Here is a 15762-nt window from a genome sequence, read left to right on the forward strand (position 1 = left end):
AATGTTCCCCAAACCCTCTCCTTTCTTATGTATGTTTGTTTCCAGTGGGATGCACTGCCAACCTAGGATCATTTAGCCAGTGCTAAGCAAGTACAGGGTTGTCGATTAAAGTCAACCCTGTACTTCCTTAGTACTGCCTGCAAAGCCGAGGCCTCTTTAACCCATGTGGTAATCTAATGTGTGTGTTTGTACTGGAATGCTATTAATTCTTCTCTCTCTCTTCCCCCCCCCCTTATTTTTTTGTCTTTTCTCATACCTCTGGCTCTTGTAACCACAGTCCCCAGGGCAAGGCCTTCCGCTCCAAAGTTGAGCTCATCGCCTACTTTGAAAAGGTGGGGGACACCTCTCTGGATCCTAATGATTTTGATTTCACGGTGACTGGACGTGGGAGCCCTTCACGGCGGGAACAAAAGCCTCCCAAGAAGGCCAAAGCCCCTAAAAGTTCCGGTACGGGCCGTGGACGGGGCCGGCCTAAGGGCAGCGGCTCTGCCAAACCCAGAGGAGCTGCCTCGGAAGGTGTGCAGGTGAAGCGGGTGATTGAGAAGAGTTCAGGAAAGCTGCTGGTCAAGATGCCTTTGCAGTCGTCTGCAGCAGGAGCAAAGGCAGAAGGCACCGGTGGGGCCACCACCTCAGCACAGGTCATGGTCATCAAGCGCCCTGGCCGCAAGCGGAAATCTGAATCGGACCCCCAGGCTGTGCCCAAGAAACGGGGGCGTAAGCCAGGCAGTGGAGCAGCAGCCGCCGTTGCCGAAGCCAAAAAGAAAGCGGTCAAGGAGCCTGTCATCCAGCCTGTCCGGGAGACGATCCTTCCCATCAAGAAGCGCAAGACACGTGAGGCGGTCAGCATAGAGATAGCCAAGCCAAGCCCACCTCCCCCAAGCAACACAGGGGAATGGAGCCCCAAGGGACAGCGAACAGCTGCTAAGAGCCCAGGGCGCCGCAGCAAGGAAAGCAGCCCGAAAGGGCGGGGTGGCAACGCAGTGCCAACCTCTGCCCCTTCCTCCTCCCCTGGCAAGAAGGATCAGCACCACCCGCCCCATCAGTCACCTTCAGAGCCCCAGGGCAGCCCCCCTGCTCAGTCCCCTGAAAGCCCCAAGGACAGCAAGAGCCTTCCAGCTGAACCCCAGGACTTGAGCAGCAAGAGTTGTAAAGAGGAGAAGGCTCCGGAAAGTGACGGCTGCCCCAAGGAGCCACCTAAGACTCAGCCCGGCGGCACAGCCATGCCCTACAAACATGAGCGCAAAGACACTGTGTCGTCCTCCGCGGCCTTGCCCCGGCCCACAAACAGGGACGAGGCCGTGGACACCAGGACGCCTGTGTCAGAGCGGGTCAGCTGACTTTGAGGGGGGTGAGTGAGCAAGTGAGCGCCAGAGGAAACAAAGAGAGGGACAGGCACTCCCAGCCCCACACATCCAGATGAGACTCCAGGCAGCTGCCGGGTAGGACTCCCCTTTCCCCACAGTGCCCCGGCTTTCAATCGATCAGCTTCCCCAAAACCATTCTTCCTCTGCTCCCCTCCTTCCCCCATTTTTAATACAGACAAGCACAGTGTGGGGTGCAGAGACATGCCTCCCAGGGCTGGAAGCCACTTTGCACTTTTTCTACAGAATGGGGGCACCCTCTTCTCTCCTCCACCGTCTCCCCATCTGCCCCTGCCCCTTCTGCCATGCTTTGCTGCATATACTACTGACAAGGCGAGTTGTTTGGCAGGGGAGGGGCAGCTCCAAACTCTGGACTGTCGTCCTGATCCTGCTTCTCTCCCCCCCCATATTAAAGAGGCCCCATGGATAAATTGGGTGGTGGGGGGCCATGTCTGTATTCCACTCCACCTCCCTTGTGCCATGTAATGTAGTCGTCCAGTCTTAGTTGGAGTTCTGTAGTTTTCAGTAGGATGTGTGTACACGTGAGAGAGAAAGAGATGGGGTTATGGTGCACCGGGGAATCAATATCCCCCCATCTGCCAGTTAGACCAGCAATTAAGAAGGATATCCTCTCCCCCAAGGACAGTTCTGCTGCTAAGAGACCACTGGGATACTGAGGGCAGCGTTGTAAGAATGTCCTCCTTTCCTATGTCTATCCTGAAAGGAGGGGCCTTTGATTTTGTTAAAGCAATCTTGGGTGTGCTGAAGCGTGTGCGTGCGTGCGTGCGTGTGTGTGTGTGTGTTGTCACATGCTAGGAGTTAAAATGAGAAGTTCTTCCAGTTCTTGTCAATGATGTTAGCTTAGGGAACCGTTTGCACTAATGGAGGCCTTTGCCCACCTCTTGGGAGGCAATGGCTTGAAAGATGTATGGAGCGTGCCTGTGTGTATTTGGGGTGGTGGGGCATTTTGACTGAATACTGGCTCACCTTCCCACTTTACTTCTGGGGCAGAAAGGTAGCTGAATGTTTATGAAACTACCTGTACATCTGTGCTGGGATTGGTACGTGGCAAAGGCTGAACTGAGAAACCTAATATTTTGTCATTTCAAAGGACTTCCTTATGGCTGGCAACCATGCTCTTCCATGGTAGGTGAGTGCGCCTCTCCTCACTCCCCAGGAAAAGTGGGCTCAGCAGAAGTGTAGCGTATATTAGGGAAGGGGCTTCATCTCAAACAGAAGGTCTCCCTTGCTTCTTTTTTTACAATTCTGAATAGAGAAAACTACCGAATCTAATGCGGAGAGGGGAGCATTGGCTATCCCAGCTGGCTTATTTTTGTTTTTAACTGCTTATGTAGCACAGACACAATCTGTGTCCCTCGTCCAGTGCGGTAGCAAAGTACCCTGATAACAAAATGGTGAGCCTGGGCATAAAGCAGAAACCGTAATCTTTAGTCCTTTCACACTTTGTGAGGGTGTGGAAGGATAAAAATAAGCAACCTTAAAGTTGCCACAGAGTAAAATAAACAACCTTAAAGTAGCCACAGGAGGCTCCACTTTTTTGATCAGAGCAGCAGTGCTGAAGAAGGATGTTTTCCAAGTCTAAATCCCCAACCCCACAGTTGTTCTCTTGGGGGAGCAGGGGGAGTATGGAGTCTGTTCTTCTCCCAGCATAGGACGGGGTGTGGAAGGAAGAATGGGGCAAATGGGGTGGAAGTGGGGGAATCCCCTTTCTCAGCCCCACTTCTGATCAAAATTTGAGTCCTTTACAGGTACTATAAAGTGTAAAAACAATAATAATTACGGTGTTGGGCGGTCTGATCACAGATTTCTGGACATGTCTGTTTTGGCCCTCAGAGGCAACCTCTTCCCCAGCTCCTCCCTACCCACCAGACATTGGAGTAAAATTCCTTCTATGTGTATCAAAGGCCAAAAGACGCATTTGACTTGCAGTTATTAACTGTAGATAAAGAACAATGGCCATAATAGAAAAAACTACAGTTTCACTGTGAGAAGACTGATGAGGATCGGGCCTGCTTTCCGTGCAACAAAGTACGGACTCCTCATTTTTACTAAGCTTCCTGCATTTGCAGTAGAGTTGGGACTGGTTTCTAAGTTTTTGCTTACCGGGGAGTAAACAAACGTCTCCTACGTGACTGTGCTAGAGTTTGGGCTTGAGTCTGTTGCCAGTGGAGGGCCCTTGAATGTAACACTTCCTACCCTCCTCCAAAGGGTAAATCATCTGCAAAATGGTTCACCGTTCATTTCAGTGGAGGTGGTTGCCCTGAAAACTCTGCTGTGGAAACATGGCAGAAAATGTAAAGAAGTATGAAGAGGAAGGAAAGGAAAAAAACTAGGGTGAGGGAAGCATTGACTTTGTGATAACTTAAAAACAAACACCTCAAAGGGCTTTTCCTTTATGTTTTAAAAAAGGCACAAATTGAATGGGGGTGGGGAAGGAGGAATTAACAATTCATCAAGCTACGGGAAACCTGGGATGGGGAAAACATCCCCTTTATCTCAAGTTGCATTCGAGGAAGTTTAATGTGCCTCTGACAGAGCCAGCATGAATTATTGTCCGTTTTGCTTTCCAAGGCTCCAGCTTCCAAGTCTGCATGGATAGCCCTCCCTACTTTATTAATTCTCTTTGAATTATGGAGGGTTTTTCGTAGATGGAGTGCAGGATTTTGCACTTCGTTCCACTCCGGGGCTGCTTCTCACATGACTTTTTCGTACACCAAACATATATACAGATGTATGTGAGAATTGCACGTGTGTTAGCTGCGATAAGCACATTTGGAATCTGCCGTGCACTGCCATTGGAATGTGTCGTTGCAGCTAAAGAAGGTACTTGCGCAGTTTTCACGTCACAAAGGTTTCCACAGAAAAGGGTTATGGGTAAAGTGGTGCGCAATCCGGAAGGACAGGGCAGCGTCAGATCTAAAGAAAGGGCGGAATAAAAATAGCGGTGGGAAATTGCAGTTAACCTGACTAATGATTGAAGGCCAAACTAGATGTCTTCGCAAACCTATTTGTGTTAAATGTTCTTGTAAACGGAGGCGAGGCAAAAAGAGTTCAAAGGTGGTGTGTGAGCGTGCTCTAAACCTTCCACCTTCCTAGGGTTTACTTCTTACTGTTTGTCTCTTGCACATACGGGCACACGCATGCATTTTTCTCCTGGGTTGAGCTCTGATATCAGAACTCCGTTTGGATGGGAAAGCATCCCTGTGGGAGTTAAAACAGACATTGGGAGGGCTAATCCACGTGCAGCTTTTGCTTTAAAATGTGGAGCGCAGGGCATTTTTGCATTCCAGTACCTTTCTAGGATTCCTAACAGTACATCTTAGGTTACAAATGGGGATCTTCCTTTGCAGGAAGCAAACTCCGCATCCAAACCTTTGTGCAGTATACTTTGCCATCACTCTCATGGGCAAATCTCCTGTGGGTTATCACTGGGAATCAGTGTCAATGGCATTGGGCCTTGAAGAGGTCTCCTTAAGCTTTCCTAGTTATTTGGTAGAGACCATTTAGAAAATGTGGCTTTTGGTATAACAAGCACATGTGGCCTCTCTCAGTGCTCCAAAGCACTTCCTGCTATGGAGCTTGCTTCACATCAGAAGCTGATAATCCTTTTCCATACCCACGCACCCTCCTGCTGCCCCAAAATGACACTGAGGCGGCCAATTGCCCTCCTAATTGCAAGACCTCCCTTTCTTTTCTTTTTCTTTTTAAAGAATGATGCACTTTAAAGCCAAGTTCTGGCAGTGTCTTGGAGATAGCCTGAGGAAGGGGCTAACACACCATAATCAGCTGAGGAATCTTATCTAAAAGCTACAAAATTGAGATCTTTATGTTTCTCAGAGAAAGCTTCCATGTGTGACTGAATTGAGGCTAGGGCAGGTTCTACACTACTGCTTTAAAGCGCTTTATAACAGTTTTGACAACTGTTGGGGCCCAGGACACACGCCGTATTCAGTTGTCAAAACTGTTATAAAGCGCTTTAAAGCTGCAGTGTAGATCTGGTTATCGTGTCTTTAGATCCGAAATGTATCCAGGGAAAAGTGTGAAGAGTCCAGATCATGTCAGAGAATCCAGACTAGAACACCAATACTCACTTTCGCACTGGAGCATCCCTGCTTCCTCTGACCAGTCGTGATGAAGAGTGAAGAGCTTGAAAAACCATGGGGTAACCTGATCCCATATGTGTCTACATTCCAGACAAGTGAAAGGATGGCGCCTTCACATCATTTCCCCCTTCCGTGGTGCGATCCAGGGCTCAAAACGGAAGATGGATAGCTTTTTGTCAGTAACATTAGGCCAAACTCAATGTTTGGCGGCAGACCTGGGTTTCTGCCATACAGTTACAAAGCGACCCGTGGGGGGCAGTTTTGCCCTGGAGAAGCTGCAAGCAGGCAGAAAGTTTTAATCCTGGCCTGTCTCCTTCCCCACCACTTCTTTGCTGCAGTAGGCATCCTTGCTGCTCCACTTCGCAGCTGTTCTGAGACTCGGGTCTTCCACCAAAAATCTAGTTCAAATAAGAGGGATTGGTGAAATGCAGCGGGAGGTCAAAGCAGTGAGTGATGTAAGTCCTGGCCTCTCCCTGCTAACCCCCCCCCCTCCGGCTGACATAATACTGTATTGAAGCTAGCTGCTTCTCCAGCAGGAATTAACATTGGTTGTGGCTTGGCAGTCTTGTTTACTTATAGGGATACAGAGTTGTAGCTCAGAAGTGAACTCAACCTACGTTCTCAGCTCTGCCCACTTCTACCCTCAAAAGACAAGTGTGGATAGTGCCTGGCGTTTGAGAGACTGTGCAAGAGGTTTCTACCTTGTTAGCATTGTGAACCACCCGATGTTTCTGTGTCAAGTGAAAATAAACATCTCGTTGGTTTCAATTATTATCCAATAATGTGTAGAGTTTAACGTTAGGCCTAAATCTTTTTTGTTTGGGGATTTAATTTCTGTTGCGTGTGTATATGTGTGTGTGTGTGCGTGTGTGTGTGTGTGCGTTTTTTTTTTAAGGCACCAAGTAGAGACAGAAAAAATGTCTAATTTTATATATGTGTATATTGCATTATAAATGAAGGGGGTTGCTTTTTCTCTGTTGCGCCACTACCAAACAAAGATAACAGACAGACAAAGGAAAGATATGGTCTGTTGAGAATTACCATATGTTTCTTCTTGACCATTATTCTTGGTGTTCAGTATCATAGGAAGAGGGGAAATAAAATAGACCCATCTGCCTGCCAGTCATTTTTCTCCATGACAGAATTGAACTGCCTTTTAGTTCTGGCTGTGTTCTTCTTTTTTTAGGGGATTTCCTCTTTTGTTTCCACGAGGGGAAAACCAACAATGTGGTTGAATATAGCCAACATTTTAATTTCATTTTTTTGCACTCCGTCATTTTATGGGGCAGGGTTTGGGATGGTGAAAGTGGAGAGACATGAAGGGTTGTGTTCAATTTGGACTCAGACTGGCTTCCATAAAAACCTATATCCAATTGAACTTGAGTCTTACCAATGTCATTTAGCATGCTTTAGTTCTGTCGTTTATGGCCACTTCAATAGTAAGACAATTTAGTTTGTTAGTGTTGCTGTTTGAAAAGTCCTTTTGGTTCTCAACTGAAGCCCCTACTGCTCTTCTAGAGCGTTTTTCTTCCTCCTTACAGAAAAGTTCTTGTCTGAGATTTTCCTTTAGAGCACCTCCATAGATTTCAGGGTTAGCCACTGTCCTTCCACTCCTCTTTACTTGTGTGCCTTGTGTGCCAGCCGGCATAAATTGGCAGCACTCCACAATAAAGGTGTCTCCTTCTACCAGCTGAAAACTTCTCCCCCCCCAACCGCACCCCCCCCCCAGTTTAGCACAACTCTATATCTAATTTCCAAAGACTTTCTGTCTTTGATGTTGCAATTTTATGGGTCCTTCTCCTTATATTTTATGCAGAGGTGGTTCCAGAAAAAAATAGGTTGAGCGAAAAAGGGGCAAGATAGAGTCATAGGGGCAGACAGGTAGGGGGTAGGGATGGGGGCATTCAAGCTTTCCAAATAGAAACAAGTTCAACACTCTATATTTTTAATTCAGACAGGGTAAACAGGCTCTTCAGGTGGAAATGTGCCCTTCTGATGCTGCCTATTATTGCATGCGTGATTATTTGGGGGGTAATCCATATTACATTTTATATAAAGTCTAAAATTCCCAAGTGCTGGTAGTACTCATAGCATCAGGGCTCTACTAGCATTCAAAGGCTGATGTGTTTGGAAGTAGATCATAAAGGGTCGGCTTGCTAGCACTTCTTGATCCAATCCTCACCACGTCCCATAAGGGGCCATTAGGAAGAAGGCTCTGTTGGACCATTTGCTTTCTCCCAGCTTCTGCCCACAAGTTGCCGAAATCAGCAATACCCGCTCGAGAGGTAGCAGCTTAAATCTGCCGTTCTTCCAAAAGCAAAGATAACTAAACTGAGCGCAGAATACACTTTGTGGGGTGGGGGTGGGGGGCGAGGCAGGAGTGCATCTACATTCTTCCTAACTGAGGTGGGTCAAGACGACTTCCCATTCTGTAGATCAACTTGCACAGGCTTTTCTTCCAGTCAGGAGCCTGGGTTTTCTTTTCCAAGCCGCGGAGACGGGCAGTGCTTATTGCAGTTGTGTGTATCTCTGCATGAGGAGTAGGTAGATGAGTTAGAAATTTTTTATCGTTTTCCTTTTTTCCCCCCTTTTCTTTGTGAGTGCAAAAAAAATTAATAATAAACTTGGCAAAGCCTCTCCTCCATTTATTGTATTTGGGGGTGGGGAGGGATTGGGGCACTCTCTTCCCCTGCTTCCACCAGTCAACATGCCGCTAACCACAAAACAACTTCCTTCTGCTTCACAACTCAGTAGTGATCACCATATGACCAAATATTACAAGGACTGTTATTAAATGTATGCTGAGTGCTTGCTACCCTGTACAGCTCTTAATCCTCACGTAGCCAACTCTCTCTCTCTCTCCCTCTCCCTCCCTCCCTCCCTCTCTCTCGCCAGTGGCGTTCCTTTCACTTTCTGACTTTTAATTATTATTATTTTTAATTTCGGAGACACAAATTTGGGTGGGAGGGGTTGTCTTCTTTTCTTTTCCTTTTCAATAGTCTTTTTCTGGAAACAAAGAAAACAAAACTGTGGTGTTTGAGACTCTCATTGTGTGTAGGGTTTTATCTCCCCACCCCACCCTGAAAAAGAAAAAAGAAAAAAAAGGAATGTCGGTGAAAACCTTCTGTGTTTGTGTTTTTTTTTTAAATGGTCCACGAGTATGTATCGTGAACATTTCTGTAAAGTAATTGTTCCAGGCACAAACGCTTCAGATTTTTTGAGTGTTTCAAGCGTATGTATAGATTTTTAAAGGGAGGAAAATGTACACTTTTATTTTTGTCTTGTCTGTTGACAGTAAAGAGAAAACGGAGGTTAATTGCGGATGTAATAGGTGAAGCATTTTCTTTTTTAAAAAAAAGGCATTCCCAGGGTATTTTGTACAGCTTCAATTTCTAACAGTCCACCATCAGTAGGCAATGTAGCAAGAATGTGTGAAGTGGCTAGATTCCTTCATGTGAATACTCATTTGGCTGGGGGTAAAAAAAAAAAAAAGACAGAAAATTAGAAGGACCGAGCACCGTATGGGCAATAAAAAGGAATGCTATGAAACTTTCTGCCAGATTCAGAGCTCAAGTAATATCCAATCAGATGGGCTTTATGTATTTTTAAGGAAGGTCCATTAATGTTTTCAATTTTTTTTAATGTCAAGAAGTTTCTACTAATCCTTATAGATGGGAACTTCTGATTCAACCATAGTAAGTCTCTAATTTTAGTTGAATAAAAAACTTGCCAAGAATCCTCCAAATAGGACCTAATTGAAGTGGGGATTATAGCAAATCGTGTTGACTCTTTTTGAAATTAATTTTTAAAAGTACGTTTCATTATTCATCCCCACCCATATGTCCTGATTGCACCTTGCATTTGATTGATGCGTTTTTGGGGACAATTACTTTTAAGAACTCTGAGTAGATTGTTTAATAAAACTTTAAAATTGATTGCTCTTTTTGTAAGTTTTGTGTACAGCCAAAAAAAAGAAAAAGAAAAAAAAAGACTGAAAGCACTGACTATATTTAAAAAAAAGAAGAAAAAAAAGAAATTTATTAAAGGAAAATTTGTATAATTTCAGTAAGAAAATAACAAAATCCGTCTGAATGTACATGTATATGTTTAAAAAAAAATCCACCAACCCCCTCCCTACCCTTGTATCCTATTTATTATATAAAAAGTTTGCCTTATAAATTTACAAGAAACAGTCCTTTCTTTATGGGTGTCTCATCTTTTTTTTTTTTTGGTTGTTAAAAACAAGCAACTTGCTTTTATTTTCCCCCCCCCCCCCCCCTTTGGCAACAAAGATACTGTGGCAACTGATTTTTATATATGTACGGTCATTAAAGGAAACAAATTATATTTTTATGTTAAAAAAAAATAGGTTCAAGCCCAGTCTTAGCACTCAGCATGCATTCTACACAGTAATCTAGTTGCATCTCATGTTGGTAAGTACTGTATTCTGTGCTAGAATTGGATTATAAACCTATGTAAATGTTACAGATTTGTTTGAGCCTTTCATTACCAAGGTAGATTTGTTCTGCCCTGCCATTAAAATATAATATTTTTTTCTCTGTTGTGGATGAGGATGTCTTTTAGTTTTTGAGTTGATTAGAAGGTGGCCATTTTGTGGATTTGGCCAGTTTTTACTGATGCAAGAGCATTTATTTTAGGCATTATAATATCCCACCCTTTAAAATCATTTTTTCTAGGCTTGAATGTAAGCTTTATGTTAGACAGACCTTTGGACTGGACAGAATAGAGAGGTCTGTTTTCAGCTAGAGAGCATGCCAGATTACCCATTACAGAAATATCTGTCACCTCAGGGAGACCCTACTCAGTGGTGCAAAATATTGAATACATAAAACAATACATTGACATGCAGAGGGTTAGAACTGTAGAAGCATCTTACCTATTTTGTATATCAGGCAAAACATAGCAGCCAATGCCTATTTATTACTATAGGTAACCTTTACAATAGGTCTGCCTAGGGCAGTGGTGGGCAAGGGGGTTCTCGAACTGGTCTTTACTTGTAATAGCAGATGAGGCCATAGAACAGGTATGGTGACAGAATCCACAAGGTGTCAGTATAGTCACAGCCCTGGTTGCCATATCCTACTATCACTGATGACTGCATTTGAGACACCATGGGCCTAGGACAGCCTTCCCAACCTGATGCCCTCAAGAAGTTTTGGACTTCAACTCCTATCAGCCCAGCATGGCAAATGTTCAGGAATGTTGGGAATTGTAGTCCAAAATATCTGGAGGGCATCAGATTGGAGAAAGGTTTCCTAGGGTACCGTATTTCTTCGATTCTAAGACGCCATCGATTCTAAGACGCACCCCATTTTTAGAGATGTTTATTTGGGGAAAAAGGGCATCTTAGAATCAAAGAAATACTTCCCTCACCGCCCAGCCAACCTCCTCCCCCCTTCCGCGCTTTCTTCTAATGGTTGTGTCCTTTTTTCCCTCTGTGAGAGAAGAAACTGCCGTTTGCGCGGGAAGAAGGGGGGGCATTGAAACAAAGAGTAAACTTAACTCTCCAGTCCCGCTCTTTACTTGTCTGTGCACCAGGGGACGACGACACGCGAGTAAGTCCCATGGAAATCGATGGGACTTACGAATAAATTTGCCTAACACAAAGCTTACCCAACCAGCTCCTCCTCGCTCGCATGGCTCGAGGCTGCTGCAGGAGCTTCCTCTTTTCCTCTTACCGTATTGCTTCGATTCTAAGACGTTAATGAGTTTGCCCCCTCTTCCTACAAAATTACTGAAATTTATTTATTTATTTACTTATTTATTACATTTTTATACCGCCCAATAGCCGAAGCTCTCTGGGCGGTTCACAAAAATTAAAACCATCATAAAAACAACCAACAAGTTAAAAACACAAATACAAATACAATATAAAAAGCAAAACCAGGATAAAACCACGCAGCAAAATTGATATAAGGTTAAAATACAGAGTTAAAACAGTATAATTTAAATTTAAGTTAAAATTAAGTGTTAAAATACTGAGTGAATAAAAAGGTCTTCAGCTGGCGACGAAAGGAGTACAGTGTAGGTGCCAGGCGGACCTCTCTGGGGAGCTCATTCCACAACCAGGGTGCCACAGCGGAGAAAGCCCTCCTCCTAGTAGCCACCTGCCTCACTTCCTTTGGCAGGGGCTCACGGAGAAGGGCCCCTGTAGATGATCTTAAGGTCCGGGTAGGTACATATGGGAGGAGGCGTTCCTTCAAATAACCTGGCCCCAAACCGTTTAGGGCTTTAAATGTCAATACCAGCACTTTGAATCGGGCCCGGACCTGGACTGGCAGCCAATGAAGTTGTAAAAGGACTGGCGTAATGTGATCTCGCCAGCCAGGCCCTGTTAGTAAACGGGCTGCCCTGTTTTGTACCAGCTGAAGCTTCCGGACCGTTTTCAAAGGCAGCCCCACGTATAACGCATTGCAGTAATCCAAACGAGAGGTTATCAGAGAATGGATAACTGTAGCTAGGCTATCACTGTCCAGATAAGGGCGCAGTTGGTATATCAGCCTAAGCTGATAAAAGGTGCTCTTTGCCACTGAGTTCACCTGTGCCTCAAATCCCCCCTCTTCCATTTTGCCACCCACAAAGAGGGTAGCAGAATGGTGGTAAACTCAGTTAAGGTCTACCATAGTCCTTCAGGGAAGCTTGGAATACAGTTTGGAAAACTACAGCCTTAGGCCAATGACACAACACAATCAGAATAAGAGCAATGTTCAATTTTTGAGAACTTGAAACACATTTAATGTATCCCACTTTCCTAAAGATCCATCAACAGCTGTTCTGTTGCAATGCATATGAGCCTCCGCCTATCGTACATATAAACTGTCTACTCTTACAAAATATTAGTAGCTGAGTTGGGTGGGATTGGCCCTGTTCAGAAGATACCTTAAACCACAGCTTTAACCACGGTGATTAAGCCAGAAAGCCGCTTTCTGTATGTGTGCAGAAGTTATGTCCTGTGTTTGAACCAGTAGTAGGAGAGGGTGATTCTAACTCCAGCCCACACCAAAAACATCCCTATGTGCAGTCCTGTATTTTTACCTAAAGAACTGAGTAGTAGCCATTCATATATGGGTGAAAGGAAAGGGGTACCCTTAGGTATTCCATTAGAGTGGGGACCAAGATACCATCTTTTGTGATGCCCGTATCTTTGTCAAGGGTTAGAGTTGTTGTTTTTAACCCCTCAACTATTTTGCAAATTACAATTAATTTGTCCTCTTGCTCTATAAGAGCCATTGAAAATTAATTATCTGTGTGGGTTTAGTTTCTGTTGTCGCTCTGGAGTGTGAGGGAAATCTGGGAATAAACTTTAACATATATTGATGTTTCCAATCTGCCCAAAATTTAGAAGTTCCCATAGGGTGGAGAATAACTCAAAAATAATAAAATAATTTAGTGACATACGACAATATTGAATTACCCTTTTTCTGCTTAAGGCTAGACCAGTATTTGTCATGGAGATTAAACTTCAGCAAGACCCCAGAGCCAGGGAGTTTTGCAGTTGTGGTTCCAGCCACTCTGGTGAAGCTACACAGGTCTTGATGTGGTCAGTGCTATATGGGAGACTGCCTGGAAATACTACATATGGTGGCTAGAACTCCATGGAAGAAAGGCAGAGAATAAGTGTGAACTAAAACTAGGGTTAGCAATGGATTACTCAGATATTTAAAGCATTCTTCCATTGGAACAGAAACTATTAGGGGGAACATCCATATCTGAGAGAGATGTGTGAGCTTCAGGACAGGAAGGATCCTCTCCACAATGAGGATTCTAGTCATTCAGTCAGAGCAGGGGTAAGCAGCCTGGTGCTCTGCTTTTGTACTACAACTCACATAATTGTTGGCTATGCTGAGGCTGATGGGAGTTGTAGTCCAGAACATTGGCGGGCACTAGGTTGTCTACCCCTGGGTTAGAGGGAGGATTTTTAAAAGAGGCATTCATTATTTCCTCTCTCACATGCTCACACCCATACACTTAGTTGACAGAACTTGTGTTGAGTTAATCCTGACTCCGCATTCTTGCTTAAGAACATAAAAATGCCTTGTTTGACCAGACCAAAGCCCACTTCTGGCATTCTTCCGAGAATCCCAGCAGCTATGGCCATATCATGATCTACCTTCTACCAACCCATTTTGAGAAGAATAGATCATCTTCAGAAATTTTGCAAGCCCTCTAGTAGATCACAGGGTGACCCCTCCTCCACAGAGCAAATGCACAGACACGGTGATCATCTGACAGCTGCTAGTGCCCTGATTACAAATATGTTGGCACCTAGGCTTAAGTGAGAATGGGCAAACATTTTGTCATCCAGAAGAACAGTATCTGAAACACGCTTAGAGGCAAAGTGTTCCTATGTATGAAGTCCCTTTTCATTATGAAGGAATGCTTTCTTCCTCAACTATCCAGAGACTGTAGAAACCGTTGTCCTACGGCCCTGAAAGCCTAGGGTGGTAATAGCTCCACAGATATTGTGGCCTGGTGTGAAATGGCAGGCAGCCATTCAACTGAGTAGGAGATGCTCAAGCTTTTCCCCAAGCTTCCTGGTTTATCAGCAAGACCTAAATACATGCAGAATTACCAAATGCCCCTTGCCACAGGATGCCAACTACTTTCAAAGTTCTTTCAAGGGGCAGAACTACAGGAAGAAGCACAGTGTGCATGCATGTTCACTTACAGAACAAAACTTCCATATGACATACAGATTACATCTTCATGCATGTATATGTACTGTGTCAGCACTGATCACAAAACTGATCAGGCTGAATTTCTTTGGCTTTGCACATCCTCTTGTACAGACTAAGTGGCCAATAGGGTCAAATTTTGGCTCACAAGGAAACCTGGACTTCTACTACAATTTTACTTCATTACTATTTCATGTATCCTGAATCCCATGTCCCTGATCTTGTTCAGAGATGTCAGTGGTTCCAACTCATTGCCACGTGAAGGCGGTAACTCTCTGGAATGTGGGTGAGTATGCATGTATGCCTGCTCCTAAATGAGGGGTGTTGTCCTGCCCTTAGTATGGCATAAAATCATGATGCAATAAAAAATAAAAGGTAAGTTACCACTTACACACATGTTCTTGGCTTCATTGAATACTTCAGCCAAGCAGTGTCATAAACACAGGTAGTTACTCTACATGTCCCTTTTACCTTCATTGTGCAACCTGAGAAAAGCAGAAAGCCCTTTTCAGAAACCACTTGGCCGCTGGAAGAAGTTGGCAAGGTTGCTAGGATCTAGCACTGAAGGGGTGCATGGCAAAAGTTCAGTAGGGATCTCTTTTTCTGCCCCTAGGGCTGTGACTCTGGAAGTCCTTGGCTCAAATTTCAACGGAGCTGTGCACTTAAAAGATACTCCGAAGAGCTTTGTAAGAAATTACTTAGGGTAAAATTTGTGAAGTTCTTTGAGCACTTCAAATTTGCTAGATTGTAGTATTGCTATTAAAATCACAACTTGCTTTAAAAATCAGCATTTGGAACCAGTAGTTATGGAACATCCAAATGATACCTCTCCCTGCAAATAAAAGTGCAAGCCATATTTAGGCATTGACTTCGATATCTTTTGATGGTGCTCAGACCAATTGAAACACTCATATTGTTACAGGGTCCCAGCCAGTGCATACTGTCTCTGTGTAAACCAAACTGTAGCACAAACCTATGTATGTCTACTCAGGATAATTTAGTGGGACTTAGTCCCAGGTAAGTGTGCATTAGGACTGCCACTGAAAGTAGTAGCTATGTCTTAGCCTAGGCTTGCACCCTTTTCTAAACAGGCTAGTGTAAGTCCTGCCCAGAGGTGGAGGCAGCAGATCCTCTATTGCATGGGTTCTCAACGGGGGGGGGGGGGGAATTCAGGGTTCGGGGGGTGGGGAATTGGGACCACTATTCAGCAAAGTACGATGTCCTGTGGATTATGTCTTCCTACACGTTATTAAAAATGTCCCAGAAGTGTCATGTTGTCTGCAAAAGCCAGGCCTTTGCTCTCTTTTCCCTCCCTCCCTCGCAATCCTAGAAGTTTCAAGCTTCCCATTTAAAGGGGCAACACAAAGCATGGGAACGGAGAATGTAAAAGGGGCCATGCTTTGCACTGCCCCTTTAAATGGGACTAATATAGAAAAAAGATTTTCAATATTATATGCATATTATTTGGAATGCACCTTTTGAGTTAGACTATCTTGGGAAGGGGGAAATTATATTCTGAACAATGGTGAAAGGGGGGAATGGAGCAAAAAAGGTTGAGAACCACTGTTTATTATTTGTCAA

At 44.4% G+C, this 15762-nt stretch overlaps 1 protein-coding gene across 2 annotated transcripts in view; it reads left to right on the forward strand.

The window, feature by feature from the left end:
- The window catches only part of MECP2 (methyl-CpG binding protein 2), a 97396-nt gene extending 87357 nt beyond the window's left edge, over positions 1 to 10039 (forward strand). For both annotated transcript variants that reach the window (XM_063119363.1, XM_063119365.1), the window contains exon 3: positions 278 to 10039. In XM_063119363.1, coding sequence (XP_062975433.1) covers positions 278 to 1337 — 1060 coding nt within the window. In that variant the 3' untranslated portion in view covers positions 1338 to 10039. The remainder of the gene's footprint in view (positions 1 to 277) is intronic.
- The last annotated feature ends 5723 nt before the right edge of the window (positions 10040 to 15762 follow it).

This window comes from Elgaria multicarinata, chromosome 3 (assembly GCF_023053635.1).
Source record: "Elgaria multicarinata webbii isolate HBS135686 ecotype San Diego chromosome 3, rElgMul1.1.pri, whole genome shotgun sequence".
Classification (NCBI taxonomy): Eukaryota; Metazoa; Chordata; class Lepidosauria; order Squamata; family Anguidae; genus Elgaria; species Elgaria multicarinata.